Source organism: Ostrinia nubilalis, chromosome 13, assembly GCF_963855985.1.
Source record: "Ostrinia nubilalis chromosome 13, ilOstNubi1.1, whole genome shotgun sequence".
Classification (NCBI taxonomy): domain Eukaryota; kingdom Metazoa; phylum Arthropoda; class Insecta; order Lepidoptera; family Crambidae; genus Ostrinia; species Ostrinia nubilalis.
The window spans coordinates 13,675,016-13,697,196 of NC_087100.1; the positions used below are offsets into that span (position 1 = coordinate 13,675,016).

The 22,181-nt window shown below is 36.5% G+C and overlaps 1 protein-coding gene across 1 annotated transcript in view; it reads left to right on the forward strand.

Moving 5' to 3' along the window:
• The first annotated feature begins 4,886 nt into the window (after positions 1–4,886).
• Positions 4,887–22,181, forward strand: part of LOC135077340 (GTP-binding protein REM 1) — a 183,258-nt gene continuing 165,963 nt past the window's right edge. Inside the window, exon 1 of the mRNA XM_063971866.1 lies at positions 4,887–5,313. Coding sequence (XP_063827936.1) covers positions 4,887–5,313 — 427 coding nt within the window. The remainder of the gene's footprint in view (positions 5,314–22,181) is intronic.

A 22,181-nucleotide genomic window follows, 5' to 3' on the forward strand; every position in this document is an offset into this window, starting at 1 on the left:
ATTAAGTCCCGTGAACCAGGGGCAAAACTGGATGGTTACTAAAGTTATTCGATCTGGCTTATTGCCTAAAACCATTAATTGCGAATAAACTACTCTACTCTAAACATTGAATTGATACTTTTCTGAATCCTGAAAAATTAGGGATCATTTTAAAAAAAGTGCTTGCCTAAAACTTACATAGGTACCTAATCAATCTATCTCTCAAGGAATAGGTCGAGTTTCCCTGTCACCCTGTATTATATTAGATACATGTATCCAATAAAGACTGACTATGCTATCAATAGGAGGCCATCTTGTAATACCATGTCAATCAAGTACCCCCGTGCAATCTACGCTAAGCCTTTGAGGTGCACTCCGAATATCGGAGGGTAGCCAATGATATTACAGGCGCCATACCTTGATTGTTTGGCCTAAGATCGAAGAGGCAATCTATGAAGTGCCAATATGTCGGATTATAGCTAGAGGAGACGAGAATGATGGTGAAAAGGATTTTCAGTTGAAACTGAAATTAAAAGCTAGCTTTAAAGTCTACGTATCATACATTGTTAGCAGTCTAAAAGATTTTAACAAAACTTGAACCATCCAGCCATTTTTGACATGACATTGACAGATATGTCAAAATCCACCAATCAAACAGCATTTGAACCTTGCGTCTACGTATTGCCATCTGGCGGATTTTTCAATCGCGAAAACCCTCATTGGAGTACTCCACTAGCTCAAGCAAGTGCATTCAAATAGCACTTACAAAAAAAAATCGGTTTTGATTAGAACCTTAATTTCAGCCAAAACTGTATTTAATTCTAAAATATGATGAAGATATTTAATGCTCAAGTCTTTGTATGAGCCAAATTCAAGCTCTTACGATTTTCTTCTTCTTCTTAAGTTTTACGTCATGAGTTCACACTTTCCTCCTGTATTATTTTTTTTGGTGCTATAAAACCATTTCAGATATTTCAGTGTGATGAAAATAAAAAAGTGTTTAGTAGATAGAAAGATAGGTACCTACTCTTTACCACCTCACAAAACAGCCTTAAAAAAAGCAAAATGAAACGGCACATTTTATGCGTTGTTATCGCATAGGAAGTAATATCTTTCAGACAACCCATAGAGAGGGTTTAAGTAGTAGTGTTTTAGGTTTATCTTTCTCTTAAGACTGTGTTAGTTTTACTAGTTGGGTTTTATAGGCGGTAAACTTGGGTTCCTGGCCACATTAATTGCTGGTCTAATCCTTTTAACCCACTTACTCCTACCAGGTGTTATAACACCGCTAAAAAGTAGTTCGGAATATCCTCAGATAAATTATAAAAATATCGAGAATTTGTTTACTGTTCCTTGTATTTTCTCTTCATTACGAATCAAGCTGTAATTGGGTATATTCGATATCGCATATTTACTTTATTTTGTTAGTTTTTTATTATTTTGAATTCTGTTATTTACTTTTGTGCAAAAACGTCTAATAAATGGTAAGATATTTCATAAACTTGCTATTAATACCTCAGATTATACTAGTTATTATTTTATGTACTACTGTTTGCTACAAAACAATAGACATATGTTTTTGAAAAGCTTTACATTTTTGAGACTTTTTATGACAAAATTACGATCGGTGTTTTAACACCTGGTCGCATAATCCACGTCTAACCTGTATATTCATTAAAAGTTTAGGCCACGATATAAAAGACCGCTGAGACTTCACGAAATTGTGGACGTATTAGAAAACATTGACGACGATGCTCAGATACCGAATCACATAGCAATTTTACCACCAGAAAATGCTAATGCAGAAGCAACGGATGAATATTCTGTTGAAGAAGACCACGTTACCTTACAAAATCTTCCAGGTTAGCCTGGTTCCGTTTATCTAACTAGGTATAACCTAGAAGATTTTGTCAGGTAATGTGGTCTTCTTCACCAGAATATTCATCCGTTGCTTCTGCATTGCTACTTATAGCGTGTAAGGTCCAGGTTCGCAACTTAGAGCCTAGGCAGAAGTACTGTACGACAATTTATTAGTCTTCTTCAGATAAAGATGATAACATCCCGCTCTCTGATTTTTTAAAAGTAAGACGATATGAATCTAATGATGCCTCCAATGCAGTTAGTTCTTCTGCCTTGAAAGTACCTACCGCAATCACAATTACAACAATACAATATAGTTCAAGTACCTTCTGTGAAAGTTCTGTGCCAAAATGTCTAAAATATACATGGCAAAGCAGTCATACTCCTAAACAATATTTATGAAGAATGGCACCACAACCAGGGTCCACGGAGCTTACATCCCTCCCTGTGTACAACTTTACTTACGAGTACTACACGCAACTGACATGTAAAATTTGCAAGAAAAAATCAATTTGGTGTAAAAAATGCGCCACGTACTAAGCATCCTAGGCTATAATTTATGTCTTACCATATACAATAGCTCTGAATAAGATTTTGGTATTTTTTTAGTAAATGAGTATAACTTACAACTCCTTTTTAACTCTTAAACCTAACAAAATCATAGTATGTTTTTTTCTCATAGTAGTAGTTGTGGTAGTAGTCCATTCTCCGACCAGGTGTTTAAACACCACCCATTTTCCGGCTTTTCCAGTTGACCAAGAATTTTTCTAATATTTTTCTGTGGATACTTGACCTCTATTTAGAAACATACTAAAAATTTATAAAAATTGACAAGTATAAAAAGTTTCAGGAGTATCTGGGTTAAAGTATACTTACCACCTGATATTCTTTTTAGTTTCTTAGAAAGATAAAATAAAAGACCTCCAATTGTTTAATTAAAGAAATTACTCGTTACATCGACCAAAAACTAAGTTTATTTGTTTGTGCTAATCTTAACTGTCTCTTATAAGGCTGTATAATAAGAATAGACAATTTAAAAGTCATGAACATTGATAATAATAATTAAAAATGTTTTTTAAAAGTCATTTGAAAGTGAAAACAAGAGATTGCGTTCGTTTTCAGGTCTTTATTTTATTTGTGTAGATTGTAATTGCCTTTGTCTTGGAATAATATAATATAATACTAAAAGGGGTAAAGTTCCATTGAAATTAAATACGAAAACCTCTCTCAATGATATTGATACGATTAATGAATAACTTGATTAATTTTTTTTTATTGTTCCCATGTTATATCGTCATAATTTTACTATATCACCTGGACCAATTTTTCGTTAAAAATACCTACTATGTTATGCGAGTTGAACCTCTCATTAACTACAGCTTGAATTAATTGGAGTATTTATTAGGTATAGATTTAGGCTGAGTTACACCACCTAACTTTGACGTTAACTATGACGATAACCGGTGCTTTTTATAAGGAGTTTGACAGATATTTAAGTGAGTATCTCAATGATAAATTATTTATTAGGCTCTAACTTCTGATACATTTTTCGGTTGATCAAGGGTGGTCCTCCTCTCTCCTAATTGCCGTGCCTTACAGGGCCCATAATGTTCTAATTTTAAGTACATAATGGATGCAATAAAATATTGAGTATTGAGTATTTGTCAAAGTTAAAGTAAGATGGTGCAACCCAGCGCCTTCGTCTGTTACATAACCACTGGTTAAGATCGCGGAAAGTAAGACCGGTGGTTGTGGAAATCCTTGAGGGAGACATTTGTCCAGCAGTGGACGTCATATGACTGAAACGAAGGAACATAACCACTGGTCTCTTTTATAAATTTTATCTATATTAATTAAACAATGCCAAACCCCTATAAATTTCCCTATAGGTGTAATGGAGATTTTCGCACTTTAAATCACATCAAAATGGTTGAATGAAAAAAGGCTCTTTACTGCTTCGCGGCTCGCCTATTAAAAATAATAAGCAAGACCATTTTCAATAGACTCTACCATTCCAAATTGAACTCTGACCCGTTGTAATAGAGAGTGGCAAGAAATTTGTATAAGTAGGGAAAATGAGAGGGATCTTTCACATTGTAAGAAAAGGAATTAAAATTTTTCCCCTCAGGGAAAAACGGGAACTAAAAGTAGCCGGAGCAAGTAAAAGTTTCTAATTTAATTATCTTCATGTATTTTTTGGAGTAAAGTTATTGAAAGGAAATTATTAGTTACTTTTTGTAACGTGAAACCATTTTTACAATAAGGGTTCCTTGTTAGGACTACGGAACCCTAAAAAAGACTGCCAGTGAAATCTAATTACTGCAAATGAAGTGGCTTCAATTAATTTTTAGAACCTGATAATTGAATATTTTAATTTCATCTCAATACAGAAAGCTTTTGATTTTAATTAATATTTAAATGAACATACGAATACTATAAATGTTCATTTATGTAATTAGATTATGTATACCTAAATATCAATATTGGTTAGGTATTTTATTATTAAGTTTTTATTATTAATTTATTCTCTAAAATAAAATTATAACAGTTTTTAACTATGTAAATATACATATTTTTTAGTTTCATTCTATTAATACAGGTCGTAATAACAAGTTCATGGCAACTAAACATAATAAGAACTTGTGACTATTAAAAGTGGTTCAAAACAGTGTAAATCTCTAATAGAATACCCGCATCGACGCTAACATAAACCGAATAATCAAAACTTTCCAATAAAGCTCTTTCAACTTGTAACGTTTCCCCGAAATCATTAATCGTAACCGCAGTCATCGCTAAAAAAAGAAATCAATTACAACGACGCACCAAAATAAACCTTACAACCGTCTGTTTTGTTCACTCAAGTGTTTTAATGAATCACCCGGAACTTTTCTAATACACGACCGTATGCAGCCGTCAAAAGAAACAAAGCGGTCATTTACAAAGGAGCGAATTAGTGACATTTAAAAGAGCAGTGATCTTATAATCCGCGATGCAACAAGTCCGCCCGCCCAGCGGGGAAGGCGGGCGGCCTCAGTACCGCCGCGACCATGGCTTCGAACGCACGCACGAAGCGCTCGCAGTCGATCTGCGCGCCGGCCTCCGCCAGTATGGAGGCGCTGGCGGCGCCGCCGGAGACCACGCCGGCCCCGCGCCGCCGGCCCGCCGCCCGCTCGCAGTCGGCACGCATCACCGGCGGCCGCTCCGTCCGCCACCGCCGGCAGCAGCAGCAGCAGCAGCTGGACAGAGAAACCAGAGCCAGATACAGCTCGGAGCCGCGACTCGCTGAGGCGGAAACGCCGCCGCAGGTCCGGCGTCAGGCCTCGGCCCGCCGCCGCCCGCCGCCCGGCCAGCACAGCCAGCCGCGCCGCTCCAACGCCTTCCTCGACGTCCCTCGCACCACCCACCAGCCCGAGGCCGAGGAGCCCGACGAGGACTCCTATCGCCTCCGCACTTTCAACATCACGCAGAAAGGAGGTCAGTGCTAGGAACGAGCCGTTCGTTCACCTCCGACTATATTTGAAAGTTTTTCCATCAGTTCGGTTCGAAACTTGGCAGTCGTCCGCGGCGCCCGATGAGTTTTTAAGTGCCGATTCTGGATTTCTGCGTAAGCGGAAGAACGGAGACGCAGATCAGCGAAACACGGTTAAAAATTTAAAAGCTTCGCCGTGAATCACTGGAGTGTAGCGTTTACGAGGTTGCCATAAATCAGTCGTGATACGAGAACATTTGGGTTAACTTTGAGGTAAAAATAGCCGGAACGATGCGGGCTCGCGCCCTCTCGGATCGTCCTTTGCGAAGTTCGTGGATGCGTTGATACGAGTTGTATGTGTTTGCTAATGGTCTGTTGTTCGCACTAAATACAGCGTCATTCAGTGCATTAACTGTGTCGTGAAATAAATCCATACAAAATGAAAACACCGGTTAAGTCACAAGTGTGTCAGCGGGAATCCAGTTCGAGGCGCGAAGTTATAGTCCCGCGGCGAGGGTAGACAAGTTTTCCGATACTGTTTATCAAAATGGCGCCGGTAAACAATGGCAGTCGCATCTGTTTAGTATAATGCAGCCTGAATGGCGCTCCCCGTCTGTCTAGATAAAGCAACCTTATTCAGACGTCGGCTTGATTATATTGTCGTCTCAGCTGTGTTAGAAACCTTCTGTTTGAATGCAGGGTGCTATTCATTGTCCCAAAAGTATAGGCAGAGAGCCTAATTTGAAAAGTTTGTTTCGTAGAAATCAATAGTTCAGAGTAACTTCATTACGGGTATTACATGTGTCACGTAAGTAGAAAAGGTTGTTGGAAAAGTAAAATTGTTCTAACTCACGTGAGTGAAATAAGGCAAGAAGCGAAGTAGGGGTTAGGGTTCATTGACACGATAGTGTTTTTTTTATTTTCACGATTGTGAGCTCCGAACCCCAAATCATTAAAATATTTTTACCTACAGCTGGTGCCCTTAAGTTTATCACCTGTCAGTGTTTGTTATCAACAAAATGTATTAACGACCAAAGTAACACCAAATTACGAAGTTCTAAAATTAATAAAAACTTTTTACGGTTTTTGTTTTGAAAGTTAACGTAAAAGTAATTGATCTCGAGTGAAAAAGTGGCTTAAATATTGATGGCGAAAAGTTACGTCAAGGAAACGATTCCTTAAAAATAAATACGACTGCAAAATATAACACAGAAAGCGATCGGTCCAGACGTGGTAGTCTCATAAGAATGTAGTTCACATTCTCACAAATAAATTAGTGGTTTAAATGAATTGTCATGTATAACTTTAATGATTTAAATAGTTTGATTTGTTTTTGTGTGTACAATGAACTTTTCAGCTTAAGTGCTAGTATTGTCCAATACTTAATATGTAGCTTTCCGGAGCCAGTCTTTAAGTTTTCGAAAGTACATTATGAGGAGACTTAGAGAGTAGTAAATAATAAACAAGTATACTAAAACGGGAAGTGTCTGGATGCGGGCAGCACAGGACCGATCGTTGTAGAAATCCTTGGGAGAGGCCTTTGTCCAGTAGAGGACGTCATTCGGCTGAAACGAACGAACGAACGAATACTAAAGCATCTTTCCCTTTACTGCACCGTTGCAGCTTCAAAAATACATTATGATCATAACGTGGAATCCAGCCAACATAATTCTATGTGCGTCCAATAACTTATCTCAAAAGCCTTCTCTATTTGGCACACAATACATTTCAGTTCCCAAATACCTAACACAAGTTACGATATTGTAATCCAAAATGAGAGTTATCTTCCCAACATTCGTAACACTAATAAAATTCAATACTGGACATGTAGAAATACAACTGAGTTTGGTATAAGTAGACCCGTTTCCCTAATTTTTTGGGCACAAAAAGGTAGTTAAACTAAGTCTTAGTCTAATCTATATTTATAAAAGCGAAAGGTCCCTGCAGTCAGTCAATACTGACTCACTCATCACGAAATCTCAGAAACTACAAGTGCTAGGAGTCTCAAATTTTGCATGAGGGTTCCTTTTAGAACGTAGGTGCTCACTAAGACGGGATTTTGCAAAATTCAACCCCTGAGGAGGTAAGTACGTTTTACCTCCACGCGTACGAAGTCGCGGGCGACCGCTAGTATGCTATACTTATAAGATGTACGAAAGTATCTACAGCTCGACAATCAGCCAAAAACCTAGCCAGGGAAACTTATTAGAGGACCTGTTAACTTTAAAGTTAATGCCCGTAATGAAATTAATCAGAACAAAATAAGAGAAATTAGAAATTAAGGATCAACTCACTTCATCATCATCAACATGAGTGATCAAGAGCTACTGAACTCGTATGTGGATTTTTTGATTTGCGTAATTTATGATTATTATACCTAGTGGAAAGCTGCATAATAATATACTTATTAGGTACTGAAGTTTTTTTTCAGTGATAATTTTTTGTACATTTTTACAATGCTGTAACCTGTAACTGCTGTTTTTTCTCCAAAATATACTTTTTCAAGTGGGTCTACTGCTTATGCGTATAATGATATAAGGATGGCCTATGGGGGAAACCCGACATTTTATTACATTCGTACCTATGAGGCTTCTTGAGTTTCCCCGAAATGAACTTTTGTTATTAATATTACTCTTTTATTTGGACTTATGTTTCCCAAATTCTTTTCTTTGCGCGCCAATACGTAACTCAATTTGATAATCTTGAAATACGAGCAAGAAAACAATGTTGTTTGAAATTATGCAAAATACGAGTAAGTACACCTTAAATTATTTGGTATCAATATATTTAGGCATTAACCTGAAGTTAATGCTTTGTGATCGATCAGTGACTTAAAAGTTTATTAAATTAAAACAATGACAGCTGATAAGGAAAATTTATGATACAATTTCCTTAAATTATGTCATGCTCGAAAAGTCAGTATCCTCTTCCTATCGTTCCCATTTTTTAAAACAGATACGGGTAATAAATAATAACTTTAACAAGATTATTCTGTAACGAAACAAAACTACATTCCTGTGTAACAGCTTGTATTAGAAACATTAATTTGTCATCGCTTTCCCGCGAAAAAAAAACAGTCGACGTCAAACAAAATTTTGTATTTCGAACATTCATAGTTTTTTGTTTTTTTCTTTATAAGATTGAAAACAGCCAGTGTCAACGTCTAGAATTAACGTTATAAATAAAACTAATGACATATTAGAGAACAATGACCGACCGACGAACGTAAAGCAACGCCCAGCCACTGACAAGTTTGGCACGGCAACTAGAAGCTTGTCAAAACATGAGCTTCACAGATTTTTCTCGGAGGAAATGCACGTCGTTAATCAAAGAGAATCTGAGCTGGTAAACAAGGATGTGTTTCAGTTTTGTTTTAGTGAATTAAGGTTAGTGTTCGCTTTGTTTACAGAGGGTTATGGTGGCGGTAATTTTTCAATCAAAATCAGTTATGAAGCTGAAGACCCGGTACGCATTGTACCTACCTACCTATAGTTTTTTGTTACGTCAAAAATGTCAGCGAGATTTCAGATTTGTACGTTCTGTCACGTCATAATTATGTCAAAATTAGAGATGAAACGGATATCCGGTAACTATCCGGTAGGCCGGATATCCGGCCTAAATTTACTATCCGGCCGGATACCGGATAGTAACTCACTATCCGGCCGGATACCGGATATTAAAAAACTACGACAATAAAGTGAAATGCATCAATCTTTGAGGTAAATATCAATAAAATGGCTTATAATAATGACGGCTTTTATTTAAAGTCCAAAAAGTTACAAAAAAGCCTTTCAAAATACTAATTTCTTTTTCTGGGCTATTCACTCTAATGACGAATACATAAATAGTAAATATCTGTTAATGTCGAAATATAACCAATTAAAATAGGCGATTTTTTTTCACTCATGGTCTGATGACATGATGTAGTTCAGTCCTTCCGTTTGGCCAAATTACTTTTCACCAAATGCCAAAGTTTCATTTCCCAAATAAACTGTTAGCAACTGTACTTTTCGCAACTAATTCATTTGGTCAAATTATCATTTGGCAAAATTTTACTTGGCAAATATTACGTGCCGCGGCAGCGGCCGCCGAGCGCTAGAATCACCTCTATTGTTAATGAATAATTTGGAAATTTCGATAAAAACAATGAAATATGAAAAATAATTTAGAACAAATTTTATATTAACTACCCACTAAAAAAAATAATAACCACAAGCTAATTTGTATTCCATTCTATGCACCAATCAAATTGTTTTGTAAATAGTTTATCGTAAAATATTTTTGCCAAATGAAACATTTGGCAAAACATACTTTGCCAAACAATAATTTGCTAAACAATAATATGCCAAAAACGACATTTGCGAATTAAAAGTTTGCAATATTTAAGTTGTTTTGCCAAATGAAAATTTGCGAGTTCAGTCAGATTACGCAGTAAGTAAACTAATTTAATTTTCGTTATTCAATCACACACTCACGATGGCAACCGGAATCGCCCGAATTGATCTGCCCCTTAGACAAGTTGCAAAATCTGACATTCTATTCGGATTCGGACGGATTCGATTTTCGAAATGTGTGACTTGTCTAGTGACTAGACAGACCCACTGATCGCGTTCGAAGCACCTGTGCGACGCTAAAATCGTCACGACATGCAACGAGACAATGGGCCAACTATCCGGCCGCCGGATATCCGGCTATCCGGCCTAGCAGCTGGCCGGATATCCGGTATCCGGTATCCGGCCAAACAACTATCCGTTTCATCTCTAGTCAAAATCACCCCTCCCGTGCCAGCCCCTCTCATACCTCAGGCACTGAGTTAAGTGCTGGACTATCAAATAATATAAACTCATTAAGTATTACGTAGTAGGATAAAGAAGAGACTTTTTCAAGAGTTTCAGTAAATAATAACTACCTACCTAACTTTAAAAAATAATGCTCTGTTACAAAATAATGATTGTGTCGTGTATTTAGTTCAGAGAAGAAGAGTTTAATTCATCTTGTAATTTCTCTAAAATATATTCTTAGAACAATATTTACCTGGTAAAAATGATAACAGCTATTGTGGAGCTTACATTTTAAATGAAAACATGAGAGCTCTGAAAACTTGACTTCAATTATTTCTTCAGACGAGAAACGTTAAAAGCTTATTTCTCTTGAAACTTCAAGAAGAAACTTAACTTGAGCTTTTAAAGTTTATTTTTCTTTGTACAATTTCGAGAAACGCTAAGCTAGTGCCGAGTCTCTAAGACTTACAGCATTGTTCGTGACTTAAGATGTTGTAAAAATCCAAACATTGTAACAAAGTATTCTATCATACTTCTTTCCTTACTACTAATATTATAAAGGTTAGACCAGACCAACGCGTGCAGCCGGCGTGCACGATGACGATGGCGATGGCGACCAGACAGCGTGTATGAATTTGTAGCGATGTGTTCACATCAACGCGTCCTGTCATTGGTCGCGGCGATCTATGCAGCGTCTGCACGCAGCGATCAGCGATCATCGCGAAATTTGTCACTGTGACGTTTCTGTTTTTTAAAATCGATGTAATAAATAGTAAGTAGGATCTGTTAAAAAGGTTTTACAATTAAAAATGAATTAATCATAACCATGTCACTAGTCTGACCTACGTGAATAATAAAAAAGGTTTTAGCATGAAGTATCGATATCAGAATTTATTTTAATGTAATAAACAAATTATTCTAGTTTTCTCGAGAACCCTGATAGGTATCAACCTCTAAGACTATTAATAAATTTCAAATAAATAAATTTTATAAGTATAGATAAATATAAACGAAACTTTTTCGGAATTCATTGGGGAGGTCACTTTGTGGGCCATAATATACCAGACTTGGCCATAAACAAAATAAGAAGTAGAAGAAGACTATCGATCTAAAAAATTAAAAATAAAGTACTATGCTAGTTATTACTTCAAATAACAATTTAGCATATTTAATTTAAAATGGATTGCGAAGAAATAATCAATGAGGTGCATAAATACCCAATTCTATACGATACCTCTCATTCTGATTATAAAAATAATAGATTAAAAGACCAGGTGTGGGATACAATAGGAAAAAAACTTGGAACGAGTGGTTAGTTTATTTATAATTTTTATTCATATTTTGTTTAAAATACACTTCTTATATAAATAGGTAAGTAACCTGCAGTCCATTCACATATAAATCCACAATGAAACATTTTTCATTGAATAGCGGCTTCGCTCGGTTAGCTAAAGCTTAGGTACTTATTTAACAAAAAGTTTAAAACGTATAAATAAAAAAATATGCCTATGTTAATCAGAAAAAACATAACTCTCCTTCTGGCGCATTCGGGTAAAAAAAAAAGATTCTAATTTTGAAAGAATTTTTCAAATTGGTTCAGCAGCCTATTCAATACAAACATACAAAAATACAAATCTTTTTTTCTTCAAAATATTACTACTAGTGGCCCGCCCCGGCTTCGCAGGGTTAGATTTATAGGTAATATTATACAAAAAAAAATATAAATAGGTAACTGATGGATAGGCAGGAGGTGCCTGGATGCGGGCGGTGCAGGACCAGTCTTTGTGGAAATCCTTGGGGGAGGCCCATGTCATTCGGCTGAAACGAACGAATTGATGGAAAACACGTTACCCATAGCCTATTATTAAAAAAATAAAAAAGATTTTAATGGTGAAATAATTTTCCAAATCGGTCCAGTAGTTTCGGAGCGTATTCATTAAATACAAACATATTACAAAATTTAAAAAACACAAAAATTATACAAATCTTTCCTCTTTATAATACTCTACACAAAAATACAAATCTTTCCTCTTTATAATACTCGACACAAAAATACAAAATATCTTTCCTCTTTATAATACTCGTATTATTATAGTTACGACGACGACCGTGCTGTTCATTGTTTTTAATCTATTGGAATGATATACGAGCTGTTTCTACATGTAAATATTTATGGATTAAAATATTTTACGTACTGTTCACGAATATGGAATGCATAATTAGTACTTCTATGGTTTAAATTTTGTAGTGGAGAGAAGGCATTTGGCTGTGCATTTGTTTGTGCCAACAGAGTGTTGTCATAGTGTACGTTTTGACGATTAGATCTTAAAAAATTGTGCAAAACGCATGCAGCTTTAACAATGATCGTAAGCGTCGATCTATTTGCCTCCATAGGTCGGTAAAAAAGTCGCCACTTTTGAGCTAGTATGCCAAAAGCATTTTCGACAACTCTCCTTGCTCTACAGAGTCGTTTGTTGTAGGTGGTAAATCTGAGGTTGTCTCTTGATTGCCGATATGGGAAAGGGCGCATCAAATACGAGCTTAAGGCAAATGCTTCATCTCCTACCAGCACACATGGGAGCAATTCTTGGCCACCAGGTAATGGCCTGTTTGCTGGGACATTCATTGAACCCTGTGCCAAACGACGGCCTATAGCCGATTCTTCGAAAATACGGCCGTCACTATTTTTCCCGAATGCTCCCACGTCAATTGCAATGAACTTGTAGTGGGGGTCTACAATTGCCATCAACACGATAGAAAATTTTTTTAAATAAGAAAAGTGGTCTGAGCCACTGTTTTTTGGGCATTTGATGGTAACGTGTTTTCCATCAACGGCTCCTAAACAATTTGGAAATCCCCAAATATTACTGAAGTCTCGTACAGAAGCTTCCCACATTTCTTCTGTCGGCTCAGGCAGGTATATCGGCTGTAATTTATCCCACAAGACTATGCACACTTCTTTTATAATCGAACTAACTGTTGAAAATCCGACTCTAAAAGAATGTGCAATAGTTTTGTAAGAATCTCCAGTAGCCAAGAACCTGCAACAAACATTTGACTTCATTTAATTTTTCAGGTGAAAATGTGAAAAAGAGATGGAAAGGCCTAAAAGACTGTTACTCCAAGCACCTAAGATCCGAAAAAACTCACACAGGGCAAAAAGCAAAGCTATTGGATCGGTACAAAACTTGGCCATGGGCAAATCAGATGTCTATATTTAAGCGTTTTTTTCAATTAACCCCAACCGATTCGAATGTTCCCTACTTATTAGATGGTACCGAAAATTCGCTGTCAACGCAAACACTTTTCTTGTCTCAAAACTTGGAATCACCTGCTACGACTGACTCTGCACCTACGTTCAGTCCCACGGAACCTCAACATTCTACTGCTACTACAATGTCGACAACAGAGACCATTGAGCCTTCATTTGATGTATTGTTTCAAAATGTTGATGCACCTGCTGCAACTACAGTAGATTATAATCACATATCATCGGTAAACTTGAATGAGCCTTCAACCTCACGTCGTACATTAAACACTGCTATTGGCTCAAAAGCCAAGTCAAGAAGTTCAACACAACATGTTTCTGAATCATCCACAAATACAGTATTAAATTACCTTAAAAACCGTAATGCTACGAGATCAAATTATGATGAACTAGACCTCATCTGTCTTGGATATGCTAAGACCATAAAAAAGTTCTCGACAGAAAGGCAAGCGATAGTCAAGTTTGAAATGGCAAAACTAATAATGGAACAAGAATTAGCACACATTCGTGAACGTTCTCCTGTCTCTGAAAGGTCTACACTAGATATTTCTGAATTCTACAGTATGTTTCCAAATAACGAAAGTAGTAATACTGAATAAAATATTGTTTCTCGTTATTAATATAAATAAATAAGTAAATAGCTTAACTTGTTTCGTAAATATGTACATACTTAATTTAAATAGAAATCACCCAGACCTATAGACAACAAATAATGTTCACCACAATTTTGTTATATTGTGCAGGATTCGAACCCGGGATCTGTAGAATACTAGTCCGTTACGAACCACTTTATCAATTGGTCAACATTTAAATAAGATTAACTATTACGATTCTAGCATTGGTTTTATAATAATAATCGAATAAAAATAGGCTTAGTAAGTTTGAAACATTTTTTGCACTGTAAATTACTTAAACAGAAATACTTACCGATTTTGTAATACAGACAGACCCTAAGATTGACTTTAAATTCATCATCATCATTTCAGCCACAGGACGTCCACTGCTGAACATAGGCCTCCCCCAATGACTTCCACATCGCACGGTTGGTAGCGGCCTGCATCCAGCGCCTTCCTGCTACCTTTATCAGGTCGTCGGTCCACCTTGTGGGTGGACGTCCCACTTTAAATTACTGTTTTATTAAAACTTACCTTAAAGTTATACATAGTCGTTCTTCCGGTGATATAGGAATGCGAAAATTTGTAGTCTCTTTTTTAATTGAGTCTCTGATTAAATTCACAAGTTCATCAAAGCATTCAATTGACATTCGATGATAAATGAAAAAACGCTTTTCATCTTCACGTAACTTCCCGTGCAAAGTATGAAATTCACCTTCCCATTCTCTGGATTTATTAATATCATGAACCCATATTCTTGTTCTTCTGAAAAGCAAAAAAATACAATGAGGCATTATCAAGTAATATCGAGCGTAGGTATGTGTATTGACTTGACTGACTTACCTCTCTTCTTTCTCTTCGTCTTCAATCAATGCCGATAGAAGTAATGCTTCTTCAACTTCGCTATCGGTATCAGATAACATTTTAAAATAAAATTGGGATAATTCTCTGCACAACAAAACTGATAACGCCTGGAAAGCGAAAGTGACAGTGTGCGTGACAGTGACAACCTGCACGCGTAGTGATCGCCATCGAGGTCGCGGCAGTGTGAAACAACTTTTGCACGCGCAGTGGTCGCCATCGCCATCGCCGTCGTGCACGCCGGCTGCACGCGTTGGTTTGTCCGAACCTTAAATGTCAAAGTTTGCGTTTGTTTTCCACACAAAGACTGTTTAACACCTAAGCTATTATTCTTCTTCTTGTCGTGTCGACAACAAACCTACACAGCGTCAGCCCAAAACTCCGCCACAAGAGTGGCGTTGTCAGTAGCGTTCATTAAATCTTCCTGCGTGCAGTTGTTTGGGCACGTAGGGCACGACATCATGTGCTTCATCGACTAGGCAACACTATCACACTTGCACTCCAAGTTTGAACCATCTGAGGATCCCCACTTGAACAGATTGTCCTTATTATGGCCGACCTGCGTCCGAAGTCTATTTAAAGACTTCGGACTATTATTTATAACGATAGTATCAATCCACGCGAGAGAAGACGCGAGCAAAAGCTATATAAAGTGTTGCTTATGACATAAATTAAATATAAAATGTATGAATTACTGAATAATGTATTAAAATGTATAAATGAAACGACTTTCTTTCAGCTGTCAAAGTGAAGAAGTGATTTTATTTTGTTTTTGTAAAAAAAAGTAAAAAATAACATTAAAATCTCCTTTGTTGATTCTCAACATAGTTTAGCGCGCGAAATGCGACACGCATTAAAATTAATCTTAACGGATATGAATAAGTATGAAACAAATAGTTAACATTACAATGAAAATAATTAATACTTGCAATGACTATTTAAATAAAATTTTCAAATTGTAACATAAATTATAACAACCTTGTTAGATTAAAAATTCAATCGACTGGTAAAACAATTATAGAAGAAATTGACCGCCTATAGGAACCTTTACTGGTTTTTACATTAACGACTCTAATCATGTTGTCAGGTCCAGCAAAAATCTTTTCTATTCTACCCATTGGCCATTGTAAAGGCGGACAATTGTCTGTTTTGATAAGCACTAGCATGCCTTCTTTTAAGTTTGGCAAAACCTTCAACCATTTAGTTCGGGAGTTAAGCATAGAAATATAATCTCTATTCCAAACGTGCCAAAAGTGCTGCTTCATTTGTAAGCATCTGCGCCAAAATCGCAGCCTATTAGTCGGAACAGGTGTAATGTCAGGCTCAGGTAATGCAGTGATTGGACAACCGATCAAAAAGTGACCAGGTGTCAAAAAAGAGAAATCAGAGAGATCCTGAGACATTGAAGTTAAGGGTCTAGAATTTAAGATACCTTCTATCTCTATTATTAATGTATTTAATTGTTCATAAGTTAGAGAATTTATGCCCACTATTCTTTTAAAATGATGCTTTGCTGATTTGACAGCGGCTTCCCATAAGCCTCCAAAGTTGGGACTATACGAGGGAATAAAGTGAAACTGAATACCTTTTTTAGCTCCAAAATCTGTAATAATTTCAATATGATTCTCATTTTTGTATAATTGTGTAAGTTGAGTATTGGCACTTCTAAAAGTACTCATATTGTCGCAGTACACATCTGTCGGCATTCCGCGACGGGAAATAAATCTCTTGAAAGCAGCTAAAAAACATTCAGTGGTTAAGTCCGACACTGCTTCTAAATGAACTGCTTTAGTTACAAAGCAAATGAAAACGCAAACGTAACCCTTGGAAATCACAGACCGACGCAAAGAAGACTGTTTCACATGAACAGGTCCAAAATAGTCTATTCCTATCTTAGAAAAAACCCTTGCTGGTACTATACGATCACGCGGTAGAGATCCCATGAGTTGTTGCGTACCTTGACATTTAAGTCTAAAGCATGTTAAACATTTATGTATAACCTTTTTAATTTCTCTTACGGCATTAACAATCCAATAATTTTGCATCAGACTGCTATGAGTTAGTTTTAAACCAGCGTGCAATAATGAAATGTGCTCATTTTGGATTATTAATGCTGTAACATTACATCTTTTTGGTAATATTAAAGGAAACCTTTTGTTGTAACTCAGCTGGTTGGCCTGCTGAAGACGACCACCTACTCTTAACATTTTGTTAGAGTCCAAAAATGGATGTAAAGCTTGCAAATTTGATTTGATAGGACGACCATTTAGCAAACAATCGATTTCCTCACTAAAGAAATGATCCTGTACAAGCTGTATAATCTTTAACTTTGCATTTTTATACTCTTGAGACAAGGAAGTATTAACATCATAACTACTTTTGCATTTTGAAATGAATCTCATTACATAAATCATGATTCGAATCATTTTTCCAAAGCTTGAAACCTTGTCTAACAAAGGAAATAATTGTTTTTCAGATGTTTGATAACTCAAACTTGGATTATTATCATTACATTCGATCAAAATAGGCAACTCTACATTAGACATAGAAATGTTATAATTATTTCCTGCCAAAAAATCAGGTCCATGCCACCATAAATTATTTCCCTGCAATTGATTTGGATCAGTTCCTCGGGATAAAACATCAGCTGGATTTAGCAACCCAGGAATATGTAGCCAAGTAGCTTTACATTTGTTAATTTCAGCAACTCGGTTGCCCATATAGGCTGGAAGTTTAACAGGCAACGTCTTTAACCAACTTAAAACTATTTTTGAATCAGTGAATAAAATACAGTCAGATATTTGTGGCATTATATCTTGGATGGAGCATGTCAGTTTAGCTAGTAGTACCGCGGCATTCAACTCAAGCTTAGGAATAGTCATTTTACCGTCTATAGGAGCGAGCCGTGACTTCGCACATAACAAATTTATTTGACATTCACCATCCTTGACAACCTTTATGTAAATACAGCAACCATAGGCTTCTGAAGAGGCGTCACAAAAACCTATGATTTGAATCGCATCAGCATTAGACATTTGTAAATTTCGCTGTACATGAATAGGAGACATAGATTGCATCTCATTATAAAAATTCAGCCATAATATATACAAATCTTGTGGGAGAGGTTCATCCCAACCTAACTGACATAACCATATCTTTTGAAGTAATAATTTGGCCTTGACAATTATAGGATTGATCAAACCCAATGGATCAAAAAACTTGCTAATGTAACTCAACACGTTTCTTTTTGTAGGTGCGTCAATATTATGAGATTTAGGCTCAGCAAATTTAAATTGATCCCCTTGCACTTCATAACTGACTCCGAGAGTTTTTATAACAAGTGGGTCATGATGATCAAACTTGACTGTATCAAAGCCTAAACTTTCTTGTGGAATGTCAGACAGTATATTTGAATCGTTGGAGCACCACTTATGTAGTTCAAAACCACCTAAACGCAACAAAGCGATTAATTCTTGTTTAAGTAGAGCGGCTTCCTCGGTACTAGCGGCTCCTACAATTACATCATCAATATATGTATTATTTTTTAAAGCTTCCGCGGCAAGCGGAAAGCGCGCCCCGTGAATTCTTGCAAGCTCGATGAGGCAACGAGTTGCTAAAAAAGCGGAACTAGTTAACCCATAGGTAATTGTTTGCAACTGCAAACATTTTAAATCATCGTTATGATTTTCTCGCCACAAAATATTTTGTAAAACTCTATATTTAGGAGATATTAAAATTTGGCGATACATATGGCGAATATCACACATCAAAACTACCTCATAAGTTCTAAATTGGACGAGTATTTCAAATAATTGTCTTTGAACGACATCACCATTGCATAAAATATCATTTAAGCTATAAGGTGAAGCCTTTGCTTTAGCGCTCCCATCAAAAACCACCCTGAGCTTATTAGTTTTCCTATCTGTGCGTACGACTGCATGATGGGGCAAGAAATACTTAGGGAATTCTTCAGGACTACATTGTGACACATCAATTAACCTTCCGTGACCTAATTCAAGGTATTCCCTTATAAAATCAACATACATTGAATGAAATTCAGGCTCCTTTTTGAATCGTTTCTCTAAGTTATAAAATCTCTGCAGCGCGAGAGAAAAGGAGTCTGAAGGATTAATTGTATCTAAATCGACCTTAACGGGCAAATCGACCTCAAAACGATTGTCTTTTAGATTGACCGATTTAACAAACTGCTCCTCGCTAAATTCGTGCTCTTGCAAGGATTCGTTAAATACCTTAGGTACCTGCTCAGAATCCCAGAAACTCCTAACAAGACTGTCAACATTCAACTCGGGAGTCATTTGCGAGTGCAAGGCGATCGACATATTATTAGACAATGGTTTGAAGTCACCTGATAATCCAGATACCACGTAGCCAAACCGCGTGTTGATAAGTATTGGATCCATTGGGCCTCCTTCAATTTTTCCATCTTTGATTATTTTAAAAAAGATGTCAGTGGCCAACAGTAGCGACACCTCGCCTGGAATGTTAAAATCAACATCAGACAATGTGATATTGGATGGTATTACAAAATTATTTACATTTACTTTACACTGAGGCAACAGTGAAGTTATTTTATGTACAACTGAGCATGAAATATTCAATGAAAAATCCTCAGACATTGAAATCAAACATAAATCAACTGCCTTTTGCACCTTTGTTGAGTTTTGACCCAATGTAAGTATATTTTTTGGATGATTATATACATTGAGGCCTAATTTGTCTACTAGAGCCTGAGTACAAAATGTAGTTTGGCTCCCAGAGTCTAATAATGCTCTGACAACATGCCGTTGATTGTTTGGCCCTTGAATTGCGACTTTCACTGTGGGCAATAAAATTTGCGAATCGCTATTTACAGACTCAAAATGACACGCATTATTATTTACAGTATTTATTTATTTATTTATTTATTTGGAAACTCAACAGCTTGGTCGACAATTTACATGTTACAGAGTAGTACATTATATAACTCTAGCCAATTACAGAGTCTCACAGCTAATTTAAGTGTGTAGGAACAACAGAATAAATAATGTAATTTGTTATTTTAGGTTACAAAAATAAAAACAAGATGTGCTGGCTGGCGCATGGCGAGGATAGAAAGCTCCTAGACAACAGGAAATACAAAGACGAAGGTGTGATGTTTGGATTTCAGAATAAAAGGATAAAAGAAAAAAAAAAAAATCTGTTCAATTGTGTCATAATTATGTCATATCCAACTCATACAATGGTAATGATTAGGTTTCATCCATATCCATGTATGCCTGAACTATTTGCTGTTTTAATGAACCCTTTGAGAGATTAAATAAATCTATTTCACTATGATTATTGTTATAGGTGCTAAGCAAACGAGACATAACACAGTTCTTGGCATAGTTAGTGCGGTGCAAAGGCACATTGAACAAAGGAGTCTTGGCCGTGCGATACTTGGGGGTACGGAACTGAATTTGTTCAAGTAAAATAGGGTTATTAATATTACTATTTACAATATCATGTAGTAAAGACATGTCTAGTAACTCACGCCGAGATTTAAGAGGCATGAGTGAGTAGTGACGACAGTCGTCCTCGTAAGATACGCTATGTCTGTGGGTCTTGTAGTTAAGGTGCTTTACAAAAAGTTTTTGGATTCTCTCAATTCTGTCTATGTATTTATTGTATTGAGGAGACCATATGGCACTTGCGTATTCAAGGATACTTCGACAGTAAGCGTAGTAAACCACTTTCAAACTATGGATGTTTCTAAATGGCTTGACAGATCTCATTAGAAAGCCTAAGTTGCGGTAAGCCTGCTTTGTGATGTGGTCAATATGTTCGGACAAGAGCATTTTAGAGTCCAACCAGACTCCCAGGTCTCTCACTATCTTGGTCCTCTCAATGATCGTGTTGTTAAAATTATACGGATAATTAATTATTGTGTTTTTACGACTAAAGCTTAAACATTGACATTTTTTTATGTTTACCTTAATATTATTCATCATGTAATACGTATAAAGAGAGTTAAGATCATGTTGAATAAGTTCACAGTCTAGAGTAGAATTAATTTTCATATATATTTTCTTATCGTCAGCATATAACAAATGTTTAGAGTATTTAAAACATCTGTGGATGTCGTATATATAAGCACAATAAAAGAGAGGACCAAGGTGAGATCCCTGAGGAACCCCGGATGGAATATTTAAGAAGTCTGATTTGTATCCCCCCACGACCACTGCTTGAGAACGGTTAGTTAGATAGGACTCAACCCATCTCAACAGATTCCCTCGAATACCGAGTGTATATAGTTTGTTGATCAGGATGACGTGATCGACACGATCGAAAGCTTTTTCAAAATCGGTGTAGATCACGTCAACCTGCCCTCCCCCTTCCATTTCACATAGAACGTAATTTGTAAACTCAGCTAGGTTAGTGACAGTGGATTTTTTCTTTAAAAAGCCATGTTGATGAGTGGATATGGAGTTGCTGATGATGGGGTAAATACTTTCAAATACAGCTTTTTCAAGTAATTTACTAAGAGTGTTAAGGATAGAGATCGGCCTATAGTTTTGTATTTGTAATTTAGACCCCTTCTTATGCACTGGAATTACGAAGGCTTTTTTCCAGATAGTGGGACAAATACACTCCCTTATTGATCGGTTAAATAACAGGGTTATAGGAAAAGCCAATGATTCAGCACAGTTTCTTAAGAAGATAGGTGGTACATCATCACAACCTGGCCCCTTGGAAGCGTCTAGCCTTTCCAACAGCCCCACCACTCTTTCATGCTGAATGTCGATATTAGTTATAATATCTCCTGTAATCTCATCGCCATTATCTAAATTATTAAGGATGACATTATCTTGGGGATTAGAGAACATGTTATGAAAGTAGTTATTAAAGGCATCACAAATAACATTGCCATCGGTCAAGGTCTCCCCGTCATGAATAAAATGGTTAGGGTGTTGCGAGCCTCCTCTCTTTGATTTTATATAAGACCAAAACGCTTTAGGACCTTTACACATTCCATTCTCTATAGTAGCAATGTACTTCTTGAAGCAGGCATCTTGCAACAATCGTACACGTTGTCTGAGTATCGCAAATTCATTATAATCGCGAGGGTTGTTAAACCGTTTCCATTTCTTGTGAATTTTGCTTTTTTCTTTAATAATTTTCTTCAATGGATTACTATACCAAATTGGATATCTATTGCTATTAGTACTCACTTCAGAAACAGGAATATACTTGTCAAAACACTCGCCCAAAACTGAGTAGTATCATCAGGTTTTTTCAATGAATTATTTACAGAATGAGATAGCTGAAATGAACTATCATGCAACAATGTATTATGAGATTTTCCTTTA